Here is a 24726-nt window from a genome sequence, read left to right as displayed (position 1 = left end):
GTTTCCCCCCTGGTGCGTCATTTACAATAACCACATCACCATCCTCATCATCAAGTTCCTCCACAGCGCCAGCTACATCAATAGCCTCCTCCCGGTGTACAACATTGACACCTTGATTATCCAAATCTGGATCTACACTGTGGGTGATCCTTCCAACATATGCAGAGGGTGTGCTGCAAATGCTGGATGGAGTCACCTCTTCCCGTACAGTGATGGGAAGGTCAGGCTTCACAACCACCAACACCCTTGGACTCGCCTTGGGGATTTGTGATAATTTCTCTTTAGAAGGCAGAGTTGTTTGCTGTTTTGTTGTTGTTGCTGACAGCATAACTCTCTTCATTTTTTTGTAGGGGGGGAGGAGGAGGGCTTAGATCCTTGGGTGAAGCTGGACCACTAGTCAGGAACACGGGCCAGGGCCTAAGCCATTCCTTGCCACTACGTGTCGTAAATGGCATATTGCCAACTTTACGTTTCTCCTCAGATGATTTTAAGTTTCTCTTTTTGCTACTTTTTGAGAACTTGGGCTTTTTGGATTTTACATGCCCTGTACTAGGAGATTGGGCATCGGGCTTGCCAGACGACGTTGATGGCATTTCATTGTCTATGTCATGACTAGTGGCAGCAGCTTAAGCATTAGGAGGAAGTGGGTCTTGATCTTTCCCTACTTTATCCTCCAAATTTTTGTTTTCCATTATATGTAGTACAAGAGAGTGTACCCCTAAGCCACACACACTCGGCAAAGCCTTTAAAAATTATATGCGGCACAGGAGAGTACCACTGGACTGAAGTTATACAGCAGTACCACTGGACTTATACTGCTGAATCAGTGAACTTTGTATATCAGTACCACTGGACTTATACTGCTGAATCAGTGAACTTTGTAATATAGCAGTACCACTGGAATTATACTGCTGAATCAGTGAACTTTGTAATATAGCAGTACCACTGGACTTATACTGCTGAATCAGTGAACTTTGTAATATAGCAGTACCACTGGAATTATACTGCTGAATCAGTGAACTTTGTAATATAGCAGTACCACTGGAATTATACTGCTGAATCAGTGAACTTTGTAATATAGCAGTACCACTGGAATTATACTGCTGAATCAGTGAACTTTGTAATATAGCAGTACCAATGGACTTATACTGCAGAATCAGTGAACTTTGTAATATAGCAGTACCATTGGACTTATACTGCTGAATCAGTGAACTTTGTAATATAGCAGTACCACTGGACTTATACTGCTGAATCAGTGAACTTTGTAATATAACAGTACCAATGGACTTATACTGCAGAATCAGTGAACTTTGTAATATAGCAGTACCACTGGACTTATACTGCTGAATCAGTGAACTTTGTAATACTGCAGTACCACTGGACTTATACTGCAGAATCAGTGAACTTTGTAATATTGCAGTACCACTGGACTTATACTGCAGAATCAGTGAACTTTGTAATATAGCAGTACCAATGGACTTATACTGCAGAATCAGTGAACTTTGTAATATAGCAGTACCAATGGACTTATACTGCAGAATGAGTGAACTTTGTAATATAGCAGTACCAATGGACTTATACTGCAGGATTGACTTTGGATATTTTTTTTTTTCAAAAAATTTTTTTTTAGAATTATTTATTTTTTATTTTTTTTATAACTTTTTTTAAAAATTTTTATAACTTGGGAATAATGGGGAAATAACAATGACCTTAGAAGGACAGAGCACAGGACACAGCACCACTGGACTGAACAGGACACAGCACAGGACCCAGCAGCACCACTGAACTCAGAAGGACAGAGCACAGGACACAGCACCACTGGACTGAGCAGAACACAGCACAGCACAGCACAGCACAGCACAGCACAGCACGAGATATAGCAGGACAGAGGACCACCTAACACAACCTCCCTCTACCCTGATCAATGCCCGAGTGAAGATGGCGGCGGCTAGCGGGGAATTTATAGAATACGAGTATCGCGAGATCCGAAAGCGGGATTATGACTCAGAGCCTCAGTTTCAGTTTTGCAATTGGCGGGAATACCCGGATCTGTCTCGGATCAGGCTCGGATCCGCAACGTTCGGGTGGGCTCGGATTTCAGATATCCGAGCCCGCTCATCTCTACTTTTTAGAGTTGTGCCTAGAAGTCACCACCCAGTCAAAGCCACAGCAAACATAATGGCTGTGATTACAGTCACAAACTATGGCTTTAGTTGTTACCTGCACTCAGTAGTTTTCATCAATGCAACCCAGGAAGAATACTACTCAGAGGTTCAATATTTTAAGGTTTCACTTTACTTGTTAGGGAAGCATTATGGTGCCTCTACTGGGATTTGCACTGATAAAACAAAGTATTGCTCTCATTGATTTATACATAAAACTCATTAGCCAGGAAACTAGAGATGAGCGGGCTCGGATTCCGCTAATCCGAGCCCACCCGAACAGTGCGGATCTGAACGGGATCCGAGCACTGTTCGGATATTTCAGGCGGGCAAAAAATAAAAAAACGAGGCTCTGTCGTCCAAGTCTCGCGTCGAATCTCGCGAGGGGTGGGAGGGAGGGCCCAGAACAATTCCATCTTGTACCTCTTTTTTTGGCATTATGTTCTCAAGCTACCTTGGTGCAACCTTTTGGCCTAAAAACAATATTGTGAGGTGTTCAGAATAGACTGGAAATGAGTGGAAATGATTGTTATTTTATGTTATTGAGGTTAATAATAGCGTAGGAGTGAAAGAAAAACCACAAAACTGGTTTTTAGCACTTTTTATGTTTTTTTCAAAATAAATCCGAACCAAAACCTTTCGTCAGGTGTTTTGCAAAACAAATCCGAACCCAAAACCTCAAGCAAATCCGAATCCAAAACACTAAACACGAGACACCAAAAGTGGCCGGTGCACATCCCTACAGGAAACGTGCCATGAGTATATTCATATTATGTTAAGAAACAGAAACAAAAATGATAATCAGACATGCATACTAATCTTAAAAGCAACTCCTTTTTCTTCCAAAATGCCAATAATTCTCTGCAAAAGCAAAAGAGCTAATGTTATGGCGTGTTTCCTTAGTGTTTAAAAAAATCTGCTTCTATTGACTCACCATGTCTATAAAATTTTCACAGTGAAAAGTGATACTCCTTCATTGCAAAGTACAATAGTATCAGCATATGACAATGGAACTTTGACAAGCACATAATATATCCATAAAGAATGCAATGCACTCATAGAGCATATATTACTCACAGCGTGGGCGCGGGAGCTCCGTACTCCGCAATGGCCGGGGTGTTCTGGGTGATTAGAGTCGCGTCATCACGCCGATGACGTCACCGGCGCATGCGCACTTTGGGGGGAAAAAAATCAGCCGCAAAATTCGGGATTTCCGTGTCCTCTCCCGGGAGTCCGGGAGATATCCCAGTATTCCGGGAGTCTCCCGAACGTTCCGGGAGAGTTGGCAACCATGCAGTAAAGACTTGTGTCAAATATGCTATTTTGAGCTGTAATTTATAGTAAATAACCGACAGTGCCAGTGATGTGACTGTCAGGGTGGATTCCGGGGTCTGTAGGAAGGCTGGCAGTATCTGTGGCCCTCAGACCCATTAGACTATAAGAACATGTTGAAGATATCGTGGACTCTCACAAAGAAAGGAGCCAGCTCCAATATCTTATTCAGTGGAAAGCTTAGAGCCCAGCTGAAAAATCTGGGAAACATGCAGGGCTGGATTTACCGCGGTTCTCGGGGGGCCCAGCTGGGGGGGGGACAAGAGAAAAAAAAAAAGTTGAGTCGGGTTCCGCGAGACTGGGGAGGGGCTACTGTGTAGGCTGGTCCCCACCCTCCCTCCTCTGTGCGGCCTGATGTGTGTCACATGGGACGTCCCATGTGTGAAGGGGATGCACAGAAGACTGCACAGCTCCTAGATGTAAAAAGGTAAGTTGGGGAAGGGGTAGGGTAGTATATTAATAGTGTGTGTGTGTGTGTGTTTGTATTATGTGTGTGTGAGGGGCTATTGTCTGTTTGTATTATGTGTGTGTGAGGGGCCATTGTCTGAATGTATTATGTGTGTGTGAGGGGCTATTGTCTGTTTGTATTATGTGTGTGTGAGGGGGCATTGTCTGTATGTATTATGTGTGTGTGAGGGGCCATTGTCTGTATGTATTATGTGTGTATGAGGGGCCATTGTCTGTGTGTATTATGTGTGTGTGAGGGGCCATTTTCTGTGTGTATTATGTGTGTGTGAGGGGCCATTGTCTGTATGTATTATGTGTGTGTGAGGGGCCATTGTCTGTATGTATTATGTGTGAGGGGCCATTGTCTGAATGTATTATGTGTGTGTGAGGGGCCATTGTCTGTGTGTATTGTGTGTGTGTGAGGGGCCATTGTCTGTGTGTATTATGTGTGTGTGAGGGGCCATTGTCTGTGTGTATTATGTGTGTGTGAGGGGCCACTGTGTGTGTGTATTATGTGTGTGTGAAGGGCCACTGTGTGTGTGTTTGTGGGGGGGGCAGTGTATTTATATTATGTGTGTGTGAGGGGCTGTTTGTGGGAGGGAAATAGGTTTATTTTTTAAATGGTAACACTATTAATTTAATGTTCTGGTTGGAGGGAGGCCTACTTATAATATGTGGGTGCTATATTGATTTAACACTGGGGCTGGTTGGAGTTCACTAAATTTCATTTACCCATTTTTTTTTACAAATAGGGGCTCCAACATTCCAGGATCCAGACAAGCAGCAACTAATCTAAAGACACAGCAGCCACAAGTGATGAAAGTGAGAAGAACAGGTAGGAGAGAGCAGCACAGTCTGCCAACTATCCTGAATCTGGTGGGATTTATATTATGAGGAGGTCTGACTTGTTTAAATGTTGCACTATGGGATTCATGCAGAAGACTGGGGGGGCGTGTGGGGGGCCCCCAAACCAATAACTTGCCTAGAGCACCATGAGGTCTAAATCCGGCTCTGGAAACATGCAGCCGATACTCATGCACCTCATCTCATTGTCTCTTCATATTTGCCACACAGGCAAACCTGGGGCATTTGGTATTTTCCGTGGAAGAAAGGGGTCACTGCTGAAACTTTTTGCATTCCCGCAAGAAGTGATGTTTCCTATGCAATTCTACACGTCAGCAACAAACAACCAGCCCCGCTCTATAATAGGTGCTGGCAGGTCACCAGCTGGTTACCAGTTTATTGAACTTGCTACTAGCGTTCCTGTTTATTCTTCATAGGATTGATTATGTGTCTGAACATTGACTTTGCATGACTACCCCTCCGGCTCTTTGATCCCTCTCACAGTCTGACTACTCTACAGGCTCTCAATCTAATATCTTTGGATAATTCTTCGGGCTATTTCAGCACACCCATCCTGAAAATTACCCCTGTCTATACAAGTACTGTGACTTTTAGTCAAAAACGTTTATCTTTACTCCTGGCATTGGAAACTACAGGTTTATATTATTATCAGACTTTTTAATCAAGGCATGTTGCTGTGAGGAGAAACACAACCCCCCACTGCAACCCACATTTGCACACAAGAATACTGTGACAGGATGGACCGCCTATGCCACCCTGTCTGTTGTTGCTGGGAACCCGCTGGGCTTACTTTGCCACCGTTCCCTTTTGTTATCCCAAAAGCGTCCTCTTTCCTCAGTAGGAGGGGCTTTTAATGCTACCACCAATGAACTGCTTTATGGCGCTCAGAACCACGTTCCTTCTGGTTAACTGTCACTGCTAGTGTACTCCTGTGCTGGTACACTTGGGCTGGTAACTCCAGACCTCTTACTATGGATCCGGGTTGCTGTGGATGGATCCTCCCTGGCCTATCACACTGACCAGAGCTGCAGGTAGCAGGTAGCAGGCAGAGCTGTGGTACTGGAAAAGCTTGGGTCCAAACCTCAGAATCAGCCGCAGAACGGATTAGATTTTAGGGTCTAATCGGCAGGTCTCAGGATTTACAGCAATATTGAAGAAGTTGTCAAGCAGGTCTTTGAAGCAGAGTGATGTTTATTGCTCAAGTGTCCTGACAAGGACAGTCCCACTGATTTAAGGCATCAGTGGTCAGGTCAGATGGAACATCACAATGATACATTTCAGTGTACAAGTCAGAGCATTTATACCTTTCAGACACATGCTATTTTTAGCTTCAGGATATACTCTATTTACACAAACATAGATTTACATGCATTGCAAAGCCGCTAATATTTATACTTAGCTATGAAATTCTTAAAAACCTTGCTGTGATTTCCCGAACCTTATTTCAGAGGCAGGAGACCCACTAGCAAGTCAAAAGGTCTGACTGGCATGAATGAATACTTCAGACAGTCGCCGAATACCCATTCCCACAGAACAAAAATAACAAAACAAGCTAATTCCCCACATCACAATACACCAAAGGCTTGGTAAACACAGGCTCATTGTATCAGATATATACATCAGAAATAGGCATATCCTATAGCACGGTTAAACAAGAGACAAATTTCTTCCCCTGGTCTCAGAAAAACCGATTTCCTATCTCACAATATACTCAATATCAAAAAATAAGTGCACGTGCAATTACATAAATAAGTGCCCTACGCTATTTGTTTTAAATAAATTTTTACCAAAAGTTATTTCATAGTGATCCAGTCACAAATACAATACCACAATGCACAGTATACTTTACTACTCTGTCCAAAAACTGCTGCTTGACCTAGCAGAAATTCTGGGCCTAGTGCCCTGCCCTAAATAACTAGGGCCTACTTGCTAAGGGCCTTGTGCACTGCCTGTGAGGCTGAGACCCCTACCTGAGTATGGGCCTAAAAGCCCGGGACTAACTGACTAAGGGCCTTATGCCCTGTTTCTGGGGCTGAGCCCTCTGCCTGTGCTATGGGCCTCAAGCCCGATAATAGCCTACAGTGGCCACCCCTAACTGCTACTCAGGCTTAGTGCCTGGTGTGCTGCTTGGGCCTTGTGCCCGGGGTAAGATAGGTGCCCAAAGAAGGTGCAACAGAGTGCGGGTGCGGGCCCAGGGGATGTGGTGCCCAGGGGGCCTTACCTGGTCCAGAGATATCTCTGGCTACCTCGTCGTAAGTCCTCTTCTGGCCGCCAGCGTCTTCCAGGAGCATCCGCCGGGAAGACGCTCTTCTTCTCGGTACCGCCGGGTCTTCACTAAACAGAGTAGCTCTTAGCCCTGACAAGGGCTCTCTGTCTCCGCTGCCAGCCGCTCTTCTGTGCGCTGCTCCAGTCCCACGTGTCCTCCATGCCATCTCTCCGCCGTTGACTCCACTGCCGGGGCCGGAACGGGCATCTTAAATAGACGCCGGCACGCTAATGCCTGATGACGTCTGCGCAACGCTGCGTTATGTCATCCCCGCCACGGCATTCCTGGATTGGCTTGCGGTGGCACCAAAGATTAAATGGCCGGTCGGGGAGCACTCATTGGTTCCCCGACCCAGCGACATGTCCGGGCACCGCTGCTCTCACACTCACATGCACCACTCTTGTGACTGGAATTTATTCTGAAATGTTGGCAATAATAATTTATTATCATTTGCAGATGTTTATTTAGGATAGTTAACCCCATTACTCCAGGGTAAGTAGTAAACAAGATATAATTGCCCAAACACTGATGTATATCGGAATCTGATTTTTTGACAAATACATTAAATACCCTTAATATGCTGCTCATCAGGCCTGTAGAGCTGTCATGAACGCATCACTGCATAAAATTTAAAATGGTTTTCAATCCTTATAGCATTGATATTTATGAAAAAAGCAACACAGGAACAGCATTTCCGAAAAACTGCTGTTCCTGTGAAGTGGAAAACATACTTACCACTGCCCCATACTTACCACTGCCCCATACTTACCACTGCCCCATACTTACCACTGCCCCATACTTACCACTGCCCCATACTTACCACTGCCTCTTCACTTCCGAAGACGAATGCGATCCACGGGGGTCCTCTTCTCACTCCAATGCGCTTGCGACCAACTGAAAACCTTGGGCATGCGCACAAACATCTCTGCACTATATAGTTGCAGAGAGAGAGAGCTATGAATGACAGGGAGGAATGATGTGATCCCTCCACACATGCGCTGCCCAGCTCTGCTCTTCGGAGCAGAGACAGCACTGAAACTTTTCAATTATGATAATGTACACTAGCTTCAGCTGGCATGCATTAACATGCTAAAAAAATTATAATTTTTATTTGATCAAACTTTAGTAAATAGCGATACTGAGCAGTGCCCATACACTGTTATGGGGACTTCTCAGTAAAACGAAAAGATATGCAAAGCAGCAGGCAATGCAGTGATAGTAAATAAGAATTTTGAGGTTAAACACACTTTTTACTTTCATAAATAGGCCCCTATAAGAGAATTTAAACATTAGCATAGTGAAGAGTCACTGCTTCTTTACACAGTCGTCTTGGTGTTTAAACACTCCCTATTAAGCATAGTAAAGCATAGAACACAGCCCCTCTCGGGTCCTTATAACCTGCACTTCACATACCCTATATAACCACTAGGCGGTGCCTGCGAGCTGTGCTCTCTATATCACGACACACGCTGTTCTTTCTTTCTTTGCGGCCACTGGTTCTTTACTACGACAGGTTTGCTTTACGGCTCCTCCCTTTCTCCTCGCATGAAGATGGCCGGTGGGGTGAGTACAGAATGGGTCCGGGGAAATCTGACAGCATCAGGCAGCCATAGTCACCCCTGGGCTCGGGAGTGAGGGCTCTGAGTTTAGTAGCCTTTTCTTGGCGCTGCTCGGTCTTCATTTTCCGCATTGCAGCTGCTCGAATGCGGCAATCCCAGGAATATGAGCTCCCCCATCTCCCGGCTACACCCGGAACTGGGGAGCAGGGTAACTGCACTGGGAGGACTGGTGGTGTCATTGTGCTCAGAGCCCTGTACGACTGTATAACCTATTGTGGTGTAATGTAAATAGAGCTACCTTTATTAAATAGGCATTTTTTTTTTGCCATGAAAGCTTACAACCAATCTAAAACCACTTAAAATATGCCCCATTTATCACACAATGAATTGGTGTTTCTTAATGTATTAGGCTATATAACAATTGGTGCTTGATATGCTTTTTTCTTTTAAAATTCATGTTAAACTTCATATAGTACACACAGTGTGTTCAATATTATTGTGGTTTAAAAATTATTGTAAAGTCTATAAACGTGTTGAAATACCACAAATGGAACACTAGTGTTCTGAAAGCACAGCACAGGGTAAAAGCATGTAAAGATGCTCATGGGTATGGTCTCAGCGGTGTCCTATCAGTTTACATGTGTTTAACTTTCATTAAGAACGCACCATTCAAATGCCAGTGGGTACCTGTCCACATCTCATGTAGGAATGTGTGGTGAAAATATTCTTACACTATATATTGTATATTCACATATACTGTGACCACTCTGATATGTGTGTTTAGGTAACTGTGAAGTCTAACATTGTAAATTCTGTATGTTATCATGCAATTTACTGCTCTAAACTTCATGTTTAGTCGTTCTCCTTCCTTTCCGCGGAAGCAACGGTCTCCTCGCCAGTACCGCGCGCACATTGGACTACTTCAGTTCAAGTCATGAGCTCTGCCCTCTTCTGTCTCAAAGAACTGCCAGCATCAATGCCCTGTCACCCACTGGTCTGGCTTCTTATATACCTATTGCTGCCCTCCACATTCCTTGTCTTTCTGCCCATGCACATCTGTGTCTTAGAAAGTTTTTCACTGCTCTTCTCTTCTCCTATTACCCAAGTGGCTGTTTATGATACAGGAGAAGAAAGAGCAGAATTAGCACCCAGGTGTTAAGCAGTAAAAATGACTTAGGCAGTTTGGCATAGGAGAAGGCTGTGTATGGTAGTGATTGGGGGGGTGGGTGGGGGCACAGGAGATCTAGTCCAGCACTTTGCAGATGTTTGGTCGGGGGCATTGAGTAAAAGAGTCGAGCAGAGGTGTGTGCAAGGGGTGCGTGTGTATGTGCTCGGTAATTGTATCCAGGGCAGGGAAACTAGGTCTAATTATGAAGTTTTGAGCTGTAAACTGTGTAATAACTTGTGCAGAATTTACAGTGCTAAAATTTTTAATTGCCTATATTTATATATATCTGTAATCACTGTGATGCCTAGGTGTGTTCTTTTATTTTATTCCTAGTTAGCATTCTAGTTCAGTATTCTCTAAATGTCATGACTCAGTGAGAGACAGCATAACATGATATAACTAAATAAAATAAAAAAACACCCAAACACAATATAAAAAATTCTGACTACCAAAGTGAATCATTGCAGTGTGTGTGTGATAACTGAAATTACAGAAACTTCAAGTGTCCCAAAAACTATAAAACATATTGGCTATCAACCTTGGCAAGATGTTGCATAACTTAAATATTTATGGCTTTAAAATACCTACACTTGCTTTTAATCATTGATCGTTGCAAGTTCCACATTGCATACTGGCAACCAGCATTAGTCATCCCCAGTATCTACACTGTCATAATTTTAAGCATTTGTAAAACAAGGTATGTGTAATGGCCACGTCCACCTTGGGACGCCCACTATATTTGGAAACCCCATATATCTCTTCATTTGGGTTCTAAAAGGGTACAGGGAGGATTGGATCAGCCAGCTCCGATAACACTTTTGTTTTTTCAGTGCAGTCATTGTGTGTTTGCGTTCTGGTAACAACGTGGTTTGGTGAGGTTGTCCATATCAATGGTTTTTATTTGGAATGTGGGGATAGGCGTTCCTAAATATCATGGGATGTTCAAATAAGGTTACCAGTTTTTTCTTTCTTGCAAAATGTATGGCGTTTCCAGAGTAACGATAGGACATATAATTATTCTTTCCAATGTGTCACTGCTCTTAGTGTGAGGTGTGTAGGGCGAGTTCAAAACTCAACACCATACATTATACTAACAAAATTATGTTCATAAAATCATCTTGTGTTAAATAATAAAAAAGGGGGATGGGTGTACTCTGGCAATATTTGGTAGACTTAGAATATAGTGGTGTCATTGACTCTGGGAGGACACGTTGACCTTTTAGGTAGCATTGGAACACCCATGTAGAAATAGCATAGAGACAGTTGGTTATACAATACAAAAGAGGAGAGGTAGATTTGGTTGTTTCTGCATAGCAAATGTAATTATATAGCACCATACATATTGACTTGTTATGGTGTAGAAACTTTTACATAAGTCTGATTGTTGTATGCTATTGCAACATAAATCTCCTTTTTGTCCTAAAAGCTTACAATTCTATAAAACTAGCCAAATACAATGTTTGTATAGAACATTTGTTTTCTGCTAAATTGATTCATTTTTTGGTAGCCCTTTTTGATATTGGACACATTTTTAGGTTTAGTAGTCCTTGGACTGGAAAGTTTATTTCTAAAGCATTGTCAATAAAGTGTTTTAATATTCACCCATCCTTCAGAGGCAGCTAGTGTCAGATGGTCAGTTTAAGTACAGTGTTTTCTGGATATTTGTTTGCTATAAAGTTGTAAACATGATCACATCATCATTGCAGTTCTGTGCCTTTTGTGTGATTTTAATTATTTTTATTTTTTGCCCCTCCAGACTCTGTATACGTACCCTGATAACTGGAGGGCATACAAGCCCCTCATCTCAGCTCAGTATTCGGGGTTTCCCATCACTGTTGCTTCCTCTGCCCCAGAATTCCAGTTTGGTGTTACAAATAAAACACCAGAATTCCTGAAAAAGTTTCCTCTGGGGAAGGTAAGTGATGCTGTGATTTTGAAGGGAAAAGTGCATTCTAAACCTATATTAAGGTTAACTGGGAAATGTCCCCATGGATGGATGGATATATGCAAGGTTATTGTCTGTGTGTGAGACATAAGACTCTATTCCAGTCTCCTTGAGATTTGAACTTGTCATGTTCTCTTCTTAGGTTCCAGCATTTGAGGGGAATGACGGCTTTTGTCTGTTTGAGAGCAATGCCATCGCTCACTATGGTAAGGCATGTTGTCTTGTCACCGCTTGCTTGTAATGCAGTCTATCTTAATGCAATCTTCCACATAATGTAATTTTCTTTTCCATTACAGTGGGTAATGATGAACTCCGTGGCACATCCCGCTTAGACCAGGCTCAGATCCTTCAGTGGGTCAGTTTCTCAGACAGTCACATTGTCCCTCCGGCCAGTGCTTGGGTTTTCCCGACTCTGGGGATCATGCAGTTCAACAAGCAGGTATATCTCTAGGTATTATTGTTACTCTTACTAACACATTTCCCTGCTAGTGCAACTAGTAATCTGTACTAGAATTCTTTCAAATCGGTAACATCATTTAAACATTTTTAAAATAAGAACCAACTGCGTTCACTAACATTTAGAAATGGTACAATAATAAAAATGCATGTGTGAGTGATGGGTGCACTTTATATACGTTGGACTGGGCTGTTAATTAACTTATTCTATACTTCTCAAAGGCCACAGAACAAGCCAAGGAGGAGGTGAAAACTGTTCTGGCTATACTGGACTCTCATCTGCAGACACGGACATTCCTGGTTGGCGAAAGAGTCACATTGGCTGATATTGCTGTTACATGCTCCCTGCTTTGGCTTTACAAACAGGTATGTTCTGCCTTCATTAGTCCATATCCTCTCACTTCCGCAAACACCATCTGTCCTGCAAAGCTGCACGCAATCCTGCTCATAATTCAGGACTGAATCACCGATTTAATATTTTTAAAATATTAACTCCGTCGACTAATTTGAATTGATGCCCGCAGGTCTTGGATGCCTCCTTCCGTCAGCCTTTTGGGAACGTCACAAGATGGTTTGTGACTTGCGTGAACCAGCCCCAGTTTCGTGCTGTGTTAGGAGAGGTGAAACTCTGTGACAAGATGGCTCAGTTTGATGGTAATGCGGGTGTTGTCTGTGTCATTTAATATGAACTTTTAGGTCTGTGACCATTCCTATAAGATATCATGTTCACCTATCTTACCTAGAAGGTTTTTTTCACTGCTTTAGATGAGAATAGTTTAGAGCAGGTTTTTTTTGTTTTTTTTTTGTACACTTCAAGATTTTGAAGGCTAATCTTTTTGGATTTCCTTGATGTTGCATGTGCAAGCGCCAAACTATTCAATCCATTCACTGACTCGTCAGAGTTAAGACAACTAAATCTTTAAACCATTTCTGGTTTTGTTTGTGTTATCACGTTTTTTTCTATGTTCATTAGCATTTCAGAGCCTAATGCATGTTAACACATTGACTGGATTAGATTCCTGTGAAACCTTTTCACATATAAAAGGCAATTTTGTGTGGCTTTTATAGACAACAAAATCTGATTATCATGGCGCTCTGTGTCAAAGATATGAGAACCTTACTCTTGAATGCAGTGAAATTAAATGCACTGCAATGTGTCTCCTGAACTATCTGCAATCTCCACTCATGAGTGGAGATTCTGTACCATAGGTGGTCAATGTGCGCAGTTGGACGTCAAGGCGATGCCCTAGTGGCCAATTGACTCCCCATTGGCTTGAGGTTATACATTTGTATGTTATAGATCCTGAATAAACACTGGCTTTATCGCACTTTTAGTATATGTTGTCTTCTACCAGACGGGATTTGAACAGCTGTATGCTAACAATTAGAAGTAGCTAACAATCACTGGCATGTAGTTATTCAATTTTATAAGATCCCAGGTAACTCATGGTACCAAAAGTCCTCTATGCATAATGTTTTTTTGTTTTCTTTAACCAGCTAAAAAGTTTGCAGAGCTGCAGCCCAAGAAAGAAACCCCCAAGAAAGAGAAACCCGCAAAGGAGCAGAAGAAAGAGAAGGAGGAGAAAAAGCCTGTACCTGCCCCAACTCCAGAGGATGATCTGGACGAGTCTGAGAAGGCTCTTGCAGCAGAGCCTAAATCAAAGGACCCCTATGCTCTCCTCCCTAAAAGGTACCGATCTTGATGGAGGAGAAACTGCCCAGCCTTCTCTTTATATGTAATCTCTCCTTTGAATGATTTGGTGTTTATATCTTACCATATGTCTAGAGATGTCGGGACCACTAAATCCATATTACACTGAGAAACGTTTGGTTTAACCTATCCATTATTTTGCTTCCAGGCCCCTTCTACGTTCACCCCATGAAGCTTTATGTCTTGTGCAGTACAGAGAGTATAAATAGTAGTGGACAGATGAGTTAAGTATGAGTAATAGTGTGATTATTATAGTGGTATGAAGGATGTTGAGCTACAGAGAGGGAATGCTGCACAAGGCATTAACTTCATGGAGCAGACTGAAAAGGCCGATAAGTAATGAGTGGAAGATGAACCATAGGGTTCAGAATGCCATAGTTGGTCAAAGATGTCTGTGTCCGTAACTGGGAAATGTTTCTCTAGAAAGATTCTTGTGAAGACCAGCACAGTGCTAGGTAGTGGTGTCTGTGTGTGTGTGTGGTGGATTAGATTGCCAGATGATGCCTCTTTCTCATCCAGTTGGAGCACACTGTGGTCATGGTGTATAGAGGCTGGTCCAGGAGTTAGGCACTTATTTCATATCCTGCACAAATTCTGGAAACTCCCTTACAATAAGGGAACCTTAGTTTTAACTTAAGTGCCCAAGGAGTGAGAGCGCTTCCGCACAGTGCTGCCTAAGGCAGCTTGTTTTGTTTTGGTTGTATTTTTTTCTGTTACTTATGTAAAGTATTGACTCTTATTACCCTGGCTGAAAGAAATCCCCACAGCAGGCAGAGGAGAGGGTCTATGACTGAGCGCCCTGGTGCGCAGCTTAGGAAGCAGAAAACCCTGGACCTCACATGACTGGGGGGTGCATCTGACATGGGCAAAGTCAGTGCCCCAAGACTCACTGTTTGTGCAGCTAGCTGCACGCCCTGGGGTGGTAAGCGAGGTTCCCACGTCTGACACATCAGGAATAACTCCCCCTCGGGAGGCTGTTGCCAAAGGATTTTCAGGCTCCATGTCTGTGACACAGGTGGAGCCGGCTTGGGCTCAGTCTGGCTAAATCTGCACAGGGTCAGACACATGTTACTTCCTCTTTGGAAAGATCAGACGCCTTTCAAGTGCCAAAATACTACCCACAGTCAGTCCTGTGAGGATTCTGAGTTTTCTTCTCTGGAAGGCGACAAATTGTTAGAAATTCAGGTGTTGCTCAATTAATAATTTTCTCGCATCTGTTTCACTTCCGTCCTTATCTCCTGAGGATGCTGGGGCTCTGTGTTCGGACTGGACGGAGGAAGAGGTTAAGGACGCTATGAGGCATGGGAAGGCTACAGGTCCCTATGGATTTACCCTGGACTTCTATTCCTCCTTCCAGCTCAAGCTAATCCCGGTTCTCACCAAATTGTTTAATTCTGCCACAGAGGATACTTTCTTTCCAGCAGAAATGCTTGAGGCTCAAATAGTTACCATCCCAAAAACCTGGTTAGGATTCCTCGCATTGCCACAATTATCAACCTATAACGCTGCTAAACTAGACTTTTAAAATTTTTGCTAGGACGATTGCTAATCGGTTAAATCCTATTCTATCGCCGTTAATCCACCTAGACCAAGTGGGATTTGTATCCGGAAGACAGGTCCCAGATAACACTAGGAGGGTCCTGAACATTTTAGAGACTCATTCGGCTAGCTCTGTTCCTTTAGTATTAGTGTCTTTGGATGCAGGGAAGGCGTTCGATAGAATCCACTGGGAATATATGGTTGCTGTAATCTCAATTTGGTTTTGGAGGTTTTTTCCTTCAAGCCATAGCTACTTTATACACTATCCCCTCGGCTAGGGTTCTCGGCAATGGATTCCTTTCCTCGGCCTTCCAGATCTCTAACGGTACCAGACAGGGCTGCCCCATCTCCCCCCTGATCTTTGCCCTGGCTATAGAACCCTTGGCTGCTAAGAACAGAGTGGCTGAAGAAGTGGAGGCTCTGTTATCGGTAACTATCACCATACGTTTTGTCTTTCTGCCAACGATGTACTCTTATTTATCACAAATCCTGAGTCTTCTATCCCGGCTGTAGCTAGAATTCTGCAAGAATACTCAGAAGTATCCTATTATAAACAGAGGCTTTAGGGGTGGCCCTCACACAGGAAACTTTGAACTCTTTGAAATCGATATATAAATTTCATACTTGGGCATACGCATACCTATGGACCCTAATCTAGTGAATGTAATTACAAGCCACTACTGGGACAGTTCGATAAGCTTTCAAAGTCATGGTCAAACTTTGAAATAACTTGGATGAGTAGGGTGGCAGCGGTAAAGATGATGTTGCTCCCGAAGATACTGTATCTGTTCCGCTCTATTCCCTTCATAACTCCTATGTCCCTCCTTAAGAAATTTTATACTGTTGCGTTTAAATTTTATCTGGAACAACAGAAGGTCTAGGCTTTCTAGAGAACGAATGTTTAGATCTAAAAGAAGGGGGGGCTTAGCCGCTCCCAAACTGGAAACCTATCAACAGGCTGCTGTTTTGGATCAGCTTAGGGATTGGCAGGCTCCCCCCCCCCCCCCCTCAAAAAAAAAAACCTTGGGTAGATATTGAACAACATGGTCTCTTCCCATTAATAGATCTTCTATGGCTGGATAAACCTAGTAGACCTTTCCCAGGGTCTACACTAAGAAGCGTCAGAGATTCTCTCACCACCTGGGACAAGATGATGTCTCTATTCCCAGAAATTTAGGTGTTGCTATTCCCTTTGTGGGCCATGGGAATACTGGCCTAAGGATGATGCACCCATCATATGTCTATTTAAGACAACTCCTGCTCAACCAGCTTCTAAACCTTCTGAGAGACAATCTGCCCATACATATATGGGTGCTCAACTTCTTCTCTTCCGGAATTGGTGATCTAGCTCTTTTGAACCCCTGGATGAGAGATGTAATGGAGCAAGACTACATCCTAAACCTCCTGAGGTCAACCACGCAAATTATTTTTCACCACTGGTTTTTGAGGAGTTTGGGCCAATCATTTTGTCCTTTTCAGTTTTTATTCTCTAGATTGGTGATGCCAATTCTGGATGAGCAGAGGGGGATGGGATTTTATTCCAATACCGGTTTTGGTCAAGAAACCAGACATTCGTTTTATAACCCATCTTTAACCTGAAATCCCTAAACTCCCAACTTTGGGTGAGAGGTTCAAGATGATTATAAGATCTGTTATAAATGGCAAAAAAAAACCAAAATGGAAAAGTTGCATTAGATATCAAAAGCATGCATGTAGCAATCATGGTCTACTCAGATTCCCAGTAATATTTCACCATTATCTGTTTTGGACCCTGGTAACAGTGACGAGTCTTCAGAGATCATGGCTGTCATTACCACTCAACAGAGTGACCATAGCTCCTGAATTGGAAAACTTGCTATTCAAAGTGAGATCCTCATCCTTTCCCCAGACTCCATTACAGGAAACAGCCCAAGGTCTGGAAGTTACATGGGTGGATTATCGGAAGTTGAACCTTGCTATTTGATACTAGTCAACAGAGAGTGCTCTTGCCAGTGGACCAAATCCTTAATCTACAGATTGTATTCCATAGCTCTCAGAAAATGGTATTTACCTTTTTATTTGAAGCCATTCAATTTGCAGTGTTTCTCTCAAGGATGTTTCAAATCATGCTTGTTGTGAAATGGAACAAGTTTGTCCAGTCGGCTCATTTCTCTGTCCCCACGGGCTAGGCAGCCTCTTTCCTGGTTGCTAGGGGTAGACCCCCTCACTGTCTGGGACTGCACAATAGTAACAGCAGATGCAAGCCTTCACAGTTATGGAGCTGTGTCACCTGCAGGGAATCTGGAGAAATCAAAACTCCCCATAAATATTGTAGAACGAACAGCAGTGTTAAAAGATTCTGTCCTTTAACTAGAGCGTTTAAGGATATAAATATTCAGTTGGACAATGCCACAGCAGTAGCATACATAAACCACTATCACTGGCCCCCTGATAATGAAGGAGACCACTAAGATTGTGTTGAACGGAACGTTCTACCTATTTCAGCTGTGTTCATTCTGGGGGTGGACAATTGGGAAATGGACATCCTAAGCAGACTTGCCCTAAATCCTGGGGAATGGTCCTGAGGTTTTCCTCAGATTGTGGATAGGTGGGGTCAGCCAGATGTCGATATTGTACCTCTGAACCTCAAGGTGGAAAACTTTTGCACATGGTGCAGAGATCTGAAAGATGCTCTGTTGGTTTTGGGGAAACTTCAACATTCTTCCAATAGTGTTGCTTCCTCTGGTTCTAGTGGTTCCGGACTGGTCAAGGAAGTCTTTGTACATAGGTGTTTTAAAGATCAGCCTGTCCTGACAGCTCCTGCTAAGAGCTTTTTGAGTGAAGGTCTCATTCTTCATGAGGCTATAGCAGGGTTTCCCAAACCTAGTCCTCGGGGCTCCCTAACAGTGCAGGTTTTCCATATGTGCTTGCTGGAGCACAGGTGTAATCATTACTGACTGACACATTGTAACAGATCCACAGGTGGTCCTAATTATGTCACATGTGATCCGGAAAACCTGCACTATTAGGGAGCCCTTAGGACTGGTTTGGGAAACCCTGGGCTATAGTGTTTCCTCCGGGCACTCCTGTTTCCTCCCACAATCCAAAAACATACTATTGGGTTAATTGGCTGCTTTCAAATTGACCCTAGTCTGTGTGTGTGTGTGTGTTAGGGAATTTAGACTGTAAACTCTATAGGAGCAGGGACAGATATGAGTGAGTTCTCTGTACATCACTGCGGAATTAGTATGGGCAGCACGGTGTCTAAGTGGTTAGCACTTCTGCCTCACAGCGCTGGGGTCTCCCTGTGTTTGCGTGGGTTTCCTCCCACACTCCAAAAACATACTATTGGGTTAATTGGCTGCTATCAAAATTGATCCTAGTCTGTGTGTGTGTATGTTAGGGAATTTAGACTGAACTCCAATGGGGCAGGGACTGATGTGAATGAGTTCTCTGTACAGCGCTGCGGAATCAGTGGTGCTATATAAATAAATAGTGATGATGAATTAGTGGCGCTATATAAATAAATGATGGCTTGGTTGGCTTTAACAACGTGGCAGTTGAGGCCATGATTCTTAAATGGGATGGTAGGTTAACATTGAGACCATGTTCAGAACTACGAAGTCTATTTCAGGCACACATTCCCTTTAGACTATGGAAAATATTTGTTGGTGTGAGAAGAAGGGTTTTCATACCTCTGCCATTAAGTTAGTATGACTTTTGTTGTATTTGCAGGTTGATTTGGACAGTGGCTTGTGTCTTGGTTTCTTTTAAAGGTACAGACTTTGTTCTCTGAAAGTCTATTGAAAAATAGAGTTAACATTTCTCATGTAGACTGTATTCCTTTTGGCTATTTCTTCAGCTAGAAGAGTTTCAGAACTAGGGTCCCTATCATATAGGCACCCCTATGTCATTCATAATCATCGCCATCTATTTATATAGCGCCACTAATTCTGCAGCGCTGTACAGAGAACTCGCTCACATCAGTCCCTGCTCCATTGGGGCTTACAGTCTAAATTCCCTAACACACACACACACACACGCCCACACACGCCCACACGGGTCAATTTGGACAGGCATACATTATATCAGAAAATGACAATCTTGTAAATATCAAAGATCGTTTGACCAGATCAGTGGATGTTTCTTTGGCAGCGTAGTATGGGGCCTTGGCAGAGCTGTTGTCGGGCATTTACTTAGCCATTAGTAATATTTTGGGAATATATGGATTGTCTGTATTTTTGTATCTGGAGAGGCTAGTAATGGATTAAATATTTCAGCATACTCTCCCTTAGGGGCAACTTTAGAATGTCCCCATAGTTGCCGTGTTCCTCATTTGTATGAAAGAGCACATGATAGTTCTACTTGTGTTTTAAATCCATTTCTCTCAATTCCATTGGGGTGTACTGTGTTCCCAGCCATTACATTTTTCTTTTGTTGGTTCTTGTATATTACAACTTTTTTTTTTTTTTTTTTTTTTTTTTTATGGATCCGAATTGGGAAATCTTTCTTGTTTCTCCCCTCTCCCTTCTCTGTGGGGCTTAGTTAATAACTGAGTCTCCCTGAATGGAGAGGAGAGGGGGCTAGGAGCTTTAGTAATTTGTGCAAATGAAGTGCTGAACTCCTGGACCAGCCTCTATACCCCTCTTGTTATCCCCCAGTGGACTTAAGTAGATTTAATTACGAGTTTAATTTAAGTACAATTATCCTGTTTTACGATAGTCTGTGTTGTCTTATTTTCTAGCTCCTTTAACATGGACGAGTTTAAAAGAAAATATTCCAACGAGGACACTCTTTCAGTGGCTCTGCCTTACTTCTGGGAACATTTTGACAAAGAGGGTTGGTCCATCTGGTATTCAGAGTATCGTTTCCCTAATGAACTGACACAGACCTTCATGAGCTGTAACCTCATTACAGGTAAGTGGTGGCAGATGTGGGTTACTGCGGTAATGAATGTTTTTATTTGAAAATGAAGCACCTCTTGCATTAGCAAACAAGCTGTGAATGTACTTGTACATTGTAGGTTTTTTTTGTCACTGGTGAAAGCAGGTTGCCACCAAATAATGGGTTTACCTGGCAGCACAGATTTGTTAGAGCTGCAAATGATCATTGCTGGGGGGCTGTTGCCTACCTATAGTTTACATTTGTCAAGAGTCTTTTTAATAAAAAGATCCATCTGCTTCATTTTTAGACTGGCTTTTTGCCGGGATAAATTAATCCAGAAATGTCTGCATAGTTGGGTTAAAGTTAATATATCTGCATAAAGATTCTTATTTATGGGCAACAGAAAGGGCTAGCAAGTACAAGTCATCAGTGACTTATGACCAGCAAGCAGAACATATAGTTACTAGCCCAAATGCTTAGGCAGTTTAATTGGCAAAACTTTAGGAAGATGTATGTTCGATCCTTGGTGTTGTGAGACGTCCTTAAACTTGTAATATCCAGATTGGAAGCATTGGCACTGGAGCAGGACAAACGATGCAGGGGAAATCCCTAGTATTAAGATTACTGTTTTCACCTGCTGAATGTAGATGCAAGTATATCGCAGGTAAATTGAGGTAATGCTGGTGCTATGCTGAGAATAAAATGAAGTGAGCTACAAAGCCTAGATAAAATTCAGTGTAAAAACAATAAACACATTCTCCATTTTGATGGTCAAGGTGGTTGCAGTCCTTTAATACACTTGTTTTTTTGGGTGTTAGGATCTGATAAGGATGACGATAGATGTAAGTCCACACAACCTGGTATTCCTTCTCACATTCCATTGCAGGTGTGTGATAGACTGCTGGTGAATTCTCCTAACAGACGTGCTTTAGGGGCATTAACACTGACCAGTGGAGCTTCTTAACTAGAGAGAGAGAATTGTGAAGGGAAAAGTTAAAATCCATAATTTGTTGGAGTATTGTGCTAGTTTCTTTAGAGTTATCGTGGGCATTATGTTTGAAAACCCCCCCCCCCCCCCCCACCTTATAACTGTCTTCCTCTTGTAACATATTTTATTCTAAGAATGTACTGTTGTCCTGAAATAGTTTTGTTTCTTGGCAAAAACAGCAAAATGATTGGTCTTAAAATGATGCTACTTTATGCCCTAGTTTCGAGGCTAACAAAAATAAAATGGTTATCGCTTAATATCAATAGGACAGAATGTGTAAAAATTAAATAAAAATAAACTGTAGATGGCGCTGTTGCCCCATGAAACTTTTAAAGTATTAATGAAGTCGGCCATTTGGTCGCTGCACCTCCTACTTTTTCAATACAAATGTGTAGGTTTTATGCAATTCTGACACATCTTGAGAGGGAAAGAGGTCTTTGAGAAACTCTTTAGAATGCTGCTACCACTGTAGTCCCAGTATTGTGTCTCTTATGTGTAAAATAATTCCTCGCCAAAAGTCAACCTCTTCTGCCATGTGGTACACAAGTGGGACAACAACTATATTGTTGTCCCACAATTGATAGCTGTGTCTGGCTTTTTGCCATGAAAAGCGGAGAGGGCCACACGTGTCTGAGCTTGCTCTGTAGGTGCAGACGTGAAGCACTAGGTATAAGCAGGGCTGTGTTTGGGCCATTTCCAAGATGGGAGTGGGGCCAAGGTTGAACGAAGGGGCAGGCTGCTTGTGCTTCTAAGGGAGCGTTGAGAAACAAAGGGAGAGTCTGCTGCTGCTGGTATTAAATTCCAGAGGGTGCAGCTTGGGGAAGAAGTTCTGTAAGACAGTGGGAGGCGGTTATCACACAGCGATATGACTGGTTCCTGCTCTGGTCAAAGCAGACACATTGTTACCGCGCTCCATGACAATTACAGCCAAATACAGAGTAACTAGTTGTGGGAAGAACACTGTTACAAGTAACTTTTTGAGGGGAAATAACTGTGGCTGTGTATCCCCAACTAGGATCACTACTTCACAAATACTCCAACTTCAAGTAGCAGTTTGAAAGTGATCTATTTCAAATTGTAAAATCGAAATTGCAGCCAAGAAAAAGGTACGTCTTTGGCACAGTGATTAGCACTGCTGCCTCCCAGCGCTTCTGACATGGGATCTGCTCTGGCCTAGGCACTACTTGTATGTTCTGCCCATGTTTTTAAAGTGCTCAAGTATACTACAGTCGGAAGAAACTTGCTGGTAATATGACTGACTTCTGAGGAAATGAATCTGTCTGTGGGTAGTACATGTAGACGGTAGGCTTCACTAGCTGATGATCTGATATGTAAAGATGATAAACTTTAGAAAGAGATACTATACTGCCAAATGGGTTCAGCTGTGTCTTAATGAAGGATCTCCTAGTAGCTTACTGAGGGAGACTGTAATTTTATTCAGCAGTAACATACGTTTCAACCTACACAGAGAAGGTGTCAACTATTTCACAACTGAGAGAACTGACATCACTCATTATGAACTCTTTCATCTCCCATCTCTAAATTTTATTTTTATTTAGTGTTTGCTTCCAAATCCAGTAACCTTTTCTCCCGATTGTTTGTTTGTAATTTCTTCTTTTTGTCTGTGGTGGGAGGTATGCACCAGGTAAGCTGGCCACACAACGGACAATACAACCGCGAGAGGCCAGAACACGCGGGATTGGCCATACACAGGGGCTGACTAGGGTGCAAGTCTCGGCCTACTTGGCACATTTTAAAGGGGGTAAAATGTAGGTACTCCAGTGACCTAGCCCAAGGGAACACACAGGGCCCAGCCAGCACCATACCATACACTTTCAAGAGCGAAGCTGGATTTTCAGCGCTGTCCCTGAAGGGCCAGATCAAGCAACACCCTATTGTGAGGCCAGAAATTGCACACACTGTTAGATTACGTCATCAACCAAAGGCATTTACAGTCCACGCTCACTGATATCTGATGAGATGTAATGTATGAGTGCCCATATAGGCTGCCAGGAAGGTTGCCCTACTTCTGAGGTTTTTTTTTTGTTTTTTTTTGTCCCAGCATTGGGCTGTTAATTGTAGTTGACTCATAAGAAGCCCCAAACTGACAACCAAGGGACAAATCATGTGAACAATAGGGAGTGCAGCAGATGCAAGAATTTGTACTAATTACAAAAACGGCAATATCTGCACATACAAGCAGTTAATAAGTAAATGAGCAATGTGGTGCTGTCTGTACTGAATGTGATCAGGACATGTGGTATAGCAATTTTACTTCCATAAAGTTGGTACTAAATATATGTATTGTCCATGTACAAAATAGAATTGTTTAAAGGCTTTTCTGTGAATCATATGTGGCTTTGCCATTAGTTCTCAGTGGTGGCATCCATCAGATATTTTCATCCTGTTTGTGTTTTAGTGCTAAGTTTATTTCACTTTATTGTATTTGTAACATGCACAATATTCTCTGTATCCAGGTATGTTCCAGCGTTTAGACAAGTTGCGTAAAACCGGCTTTTCCAGCGTTATCTTGTTTGGAACCAACAACGACAGCATAATCTCTGGAGTGTGGGTGTTCAGGGGTCAGGATTTAGCGTTCACCGTAAGTGAAAGAATAAGAAAACAATGCACTTGTGTTGATGATCTGGGTGATAAGTGGAATCTACAATAAATCAATATTTGTAACTTGCATAGAGCAAGGGTAATATTTTATTACATCTGCTCTAACCGCTGAACTTTTGCCGTTACAGCTGTCCGAGGACTGGCAGATTGACTATGAATCTTACACCTGGCGGAAGCTGGACACGGACAGCGAGGAGTGCAAGACCCTTACTAAAGAGTATTTTTGCTGGGAAGGAGAATTCAAACATGTGGGCAAACCCTTCAACCAAGGCAAGATTTTCAAGTGAGGATCTGGCAAGGAAGTGAGGAGCTGTGGTTTGGAAAGAGATTCGAGAAGTGCTGATAACTGTTCTCTTCAAACCCAACACTCTGACCTTTTAACTTAAGATGGCAAACAAAACAAAAATAAACTGAAGTCAAACAAACAGTCTGTGATGTCAATGTTTATTTGTGATAAGAGAACTCGATCTCTTGATTATATTTATACAGTGTTGGTTTTATACCACCATTCACAATATAGTGGGAAGAAAAAAAAGCTTCTAAAACTGGACCTAGTTCTTCTGCACGTTGTCATCAGAGAGTGTGAACGTTTTATAATGGTTTTTATTTTAGGCTGATAAAATATCCACAGGGCAATGTCTGCTTAATCGCTAAAGCACTTTATATGTAATGCATGGAGATTTGTATTTTGTGAGGTGTTTTTATTGCTTCAGTGATTTAAGCACTAGGCTTAAAATCCAGAGTGTGTGTTTGTTAAAAGTAATTTGCAGTACTTTCTGCAGTCTATCAGTACACCTAATGTAC

At 42.6% G+C, this 24726-nt stretch overlaps 1 protein-coding gene across 1 annotated transcript; it reads left to right on the top strand.

Moving 5' to 3' along the window:
* Positions 1-8530: 8530 nt before the first annotated feature.
* On the top strand, positions 8531-24347 carry EEF1G (eukaryotic translation elongation factor 1 gamma). Its single transcript, XM_075188560.1, has 10 exons — positions 8531-8634; positions 11555-11713; positions 11886-11949; positions 12040-12182; positions 12422-12565; positions 12724-12853; positions 13697-13889; positions 20173-20345; positions 23778-23902; positions 24051-24347. Exons 1-10 carry the CDS (start codon positions 8617-8619, stop codon positions 24207-24209), a joined length of 1308 nt encoding a protein of 435 aa, XP_075044661.1. The 5' UTR covers positions 8531-8616; the 3' UTR covers positions 24210-24347.
* Positions 24348-24726: the final 379 nt, after the last annotated feature.

Source organism: Mixophyes fleayi, chromosome 10, assembly GCF_038048845.1.
Source record: "Mixophyes fleayi isolate aMixFle1 chromosome 10, aMixFle1.hap1, whole genome shotgun sequence".
In the NCBI taxonomy this organism is placed as follows: Eukaryota; Metazoa; Chordata; class Amphibia; order Anura; family Limnodynastidae; genus Mixophyes; species Mixophyes fleayi.
The sequence above is the reverse complement of the archived record's forward strand: the minus strand, read 5'-3'. Positions and strand labels throughout refer to the sequence as shown.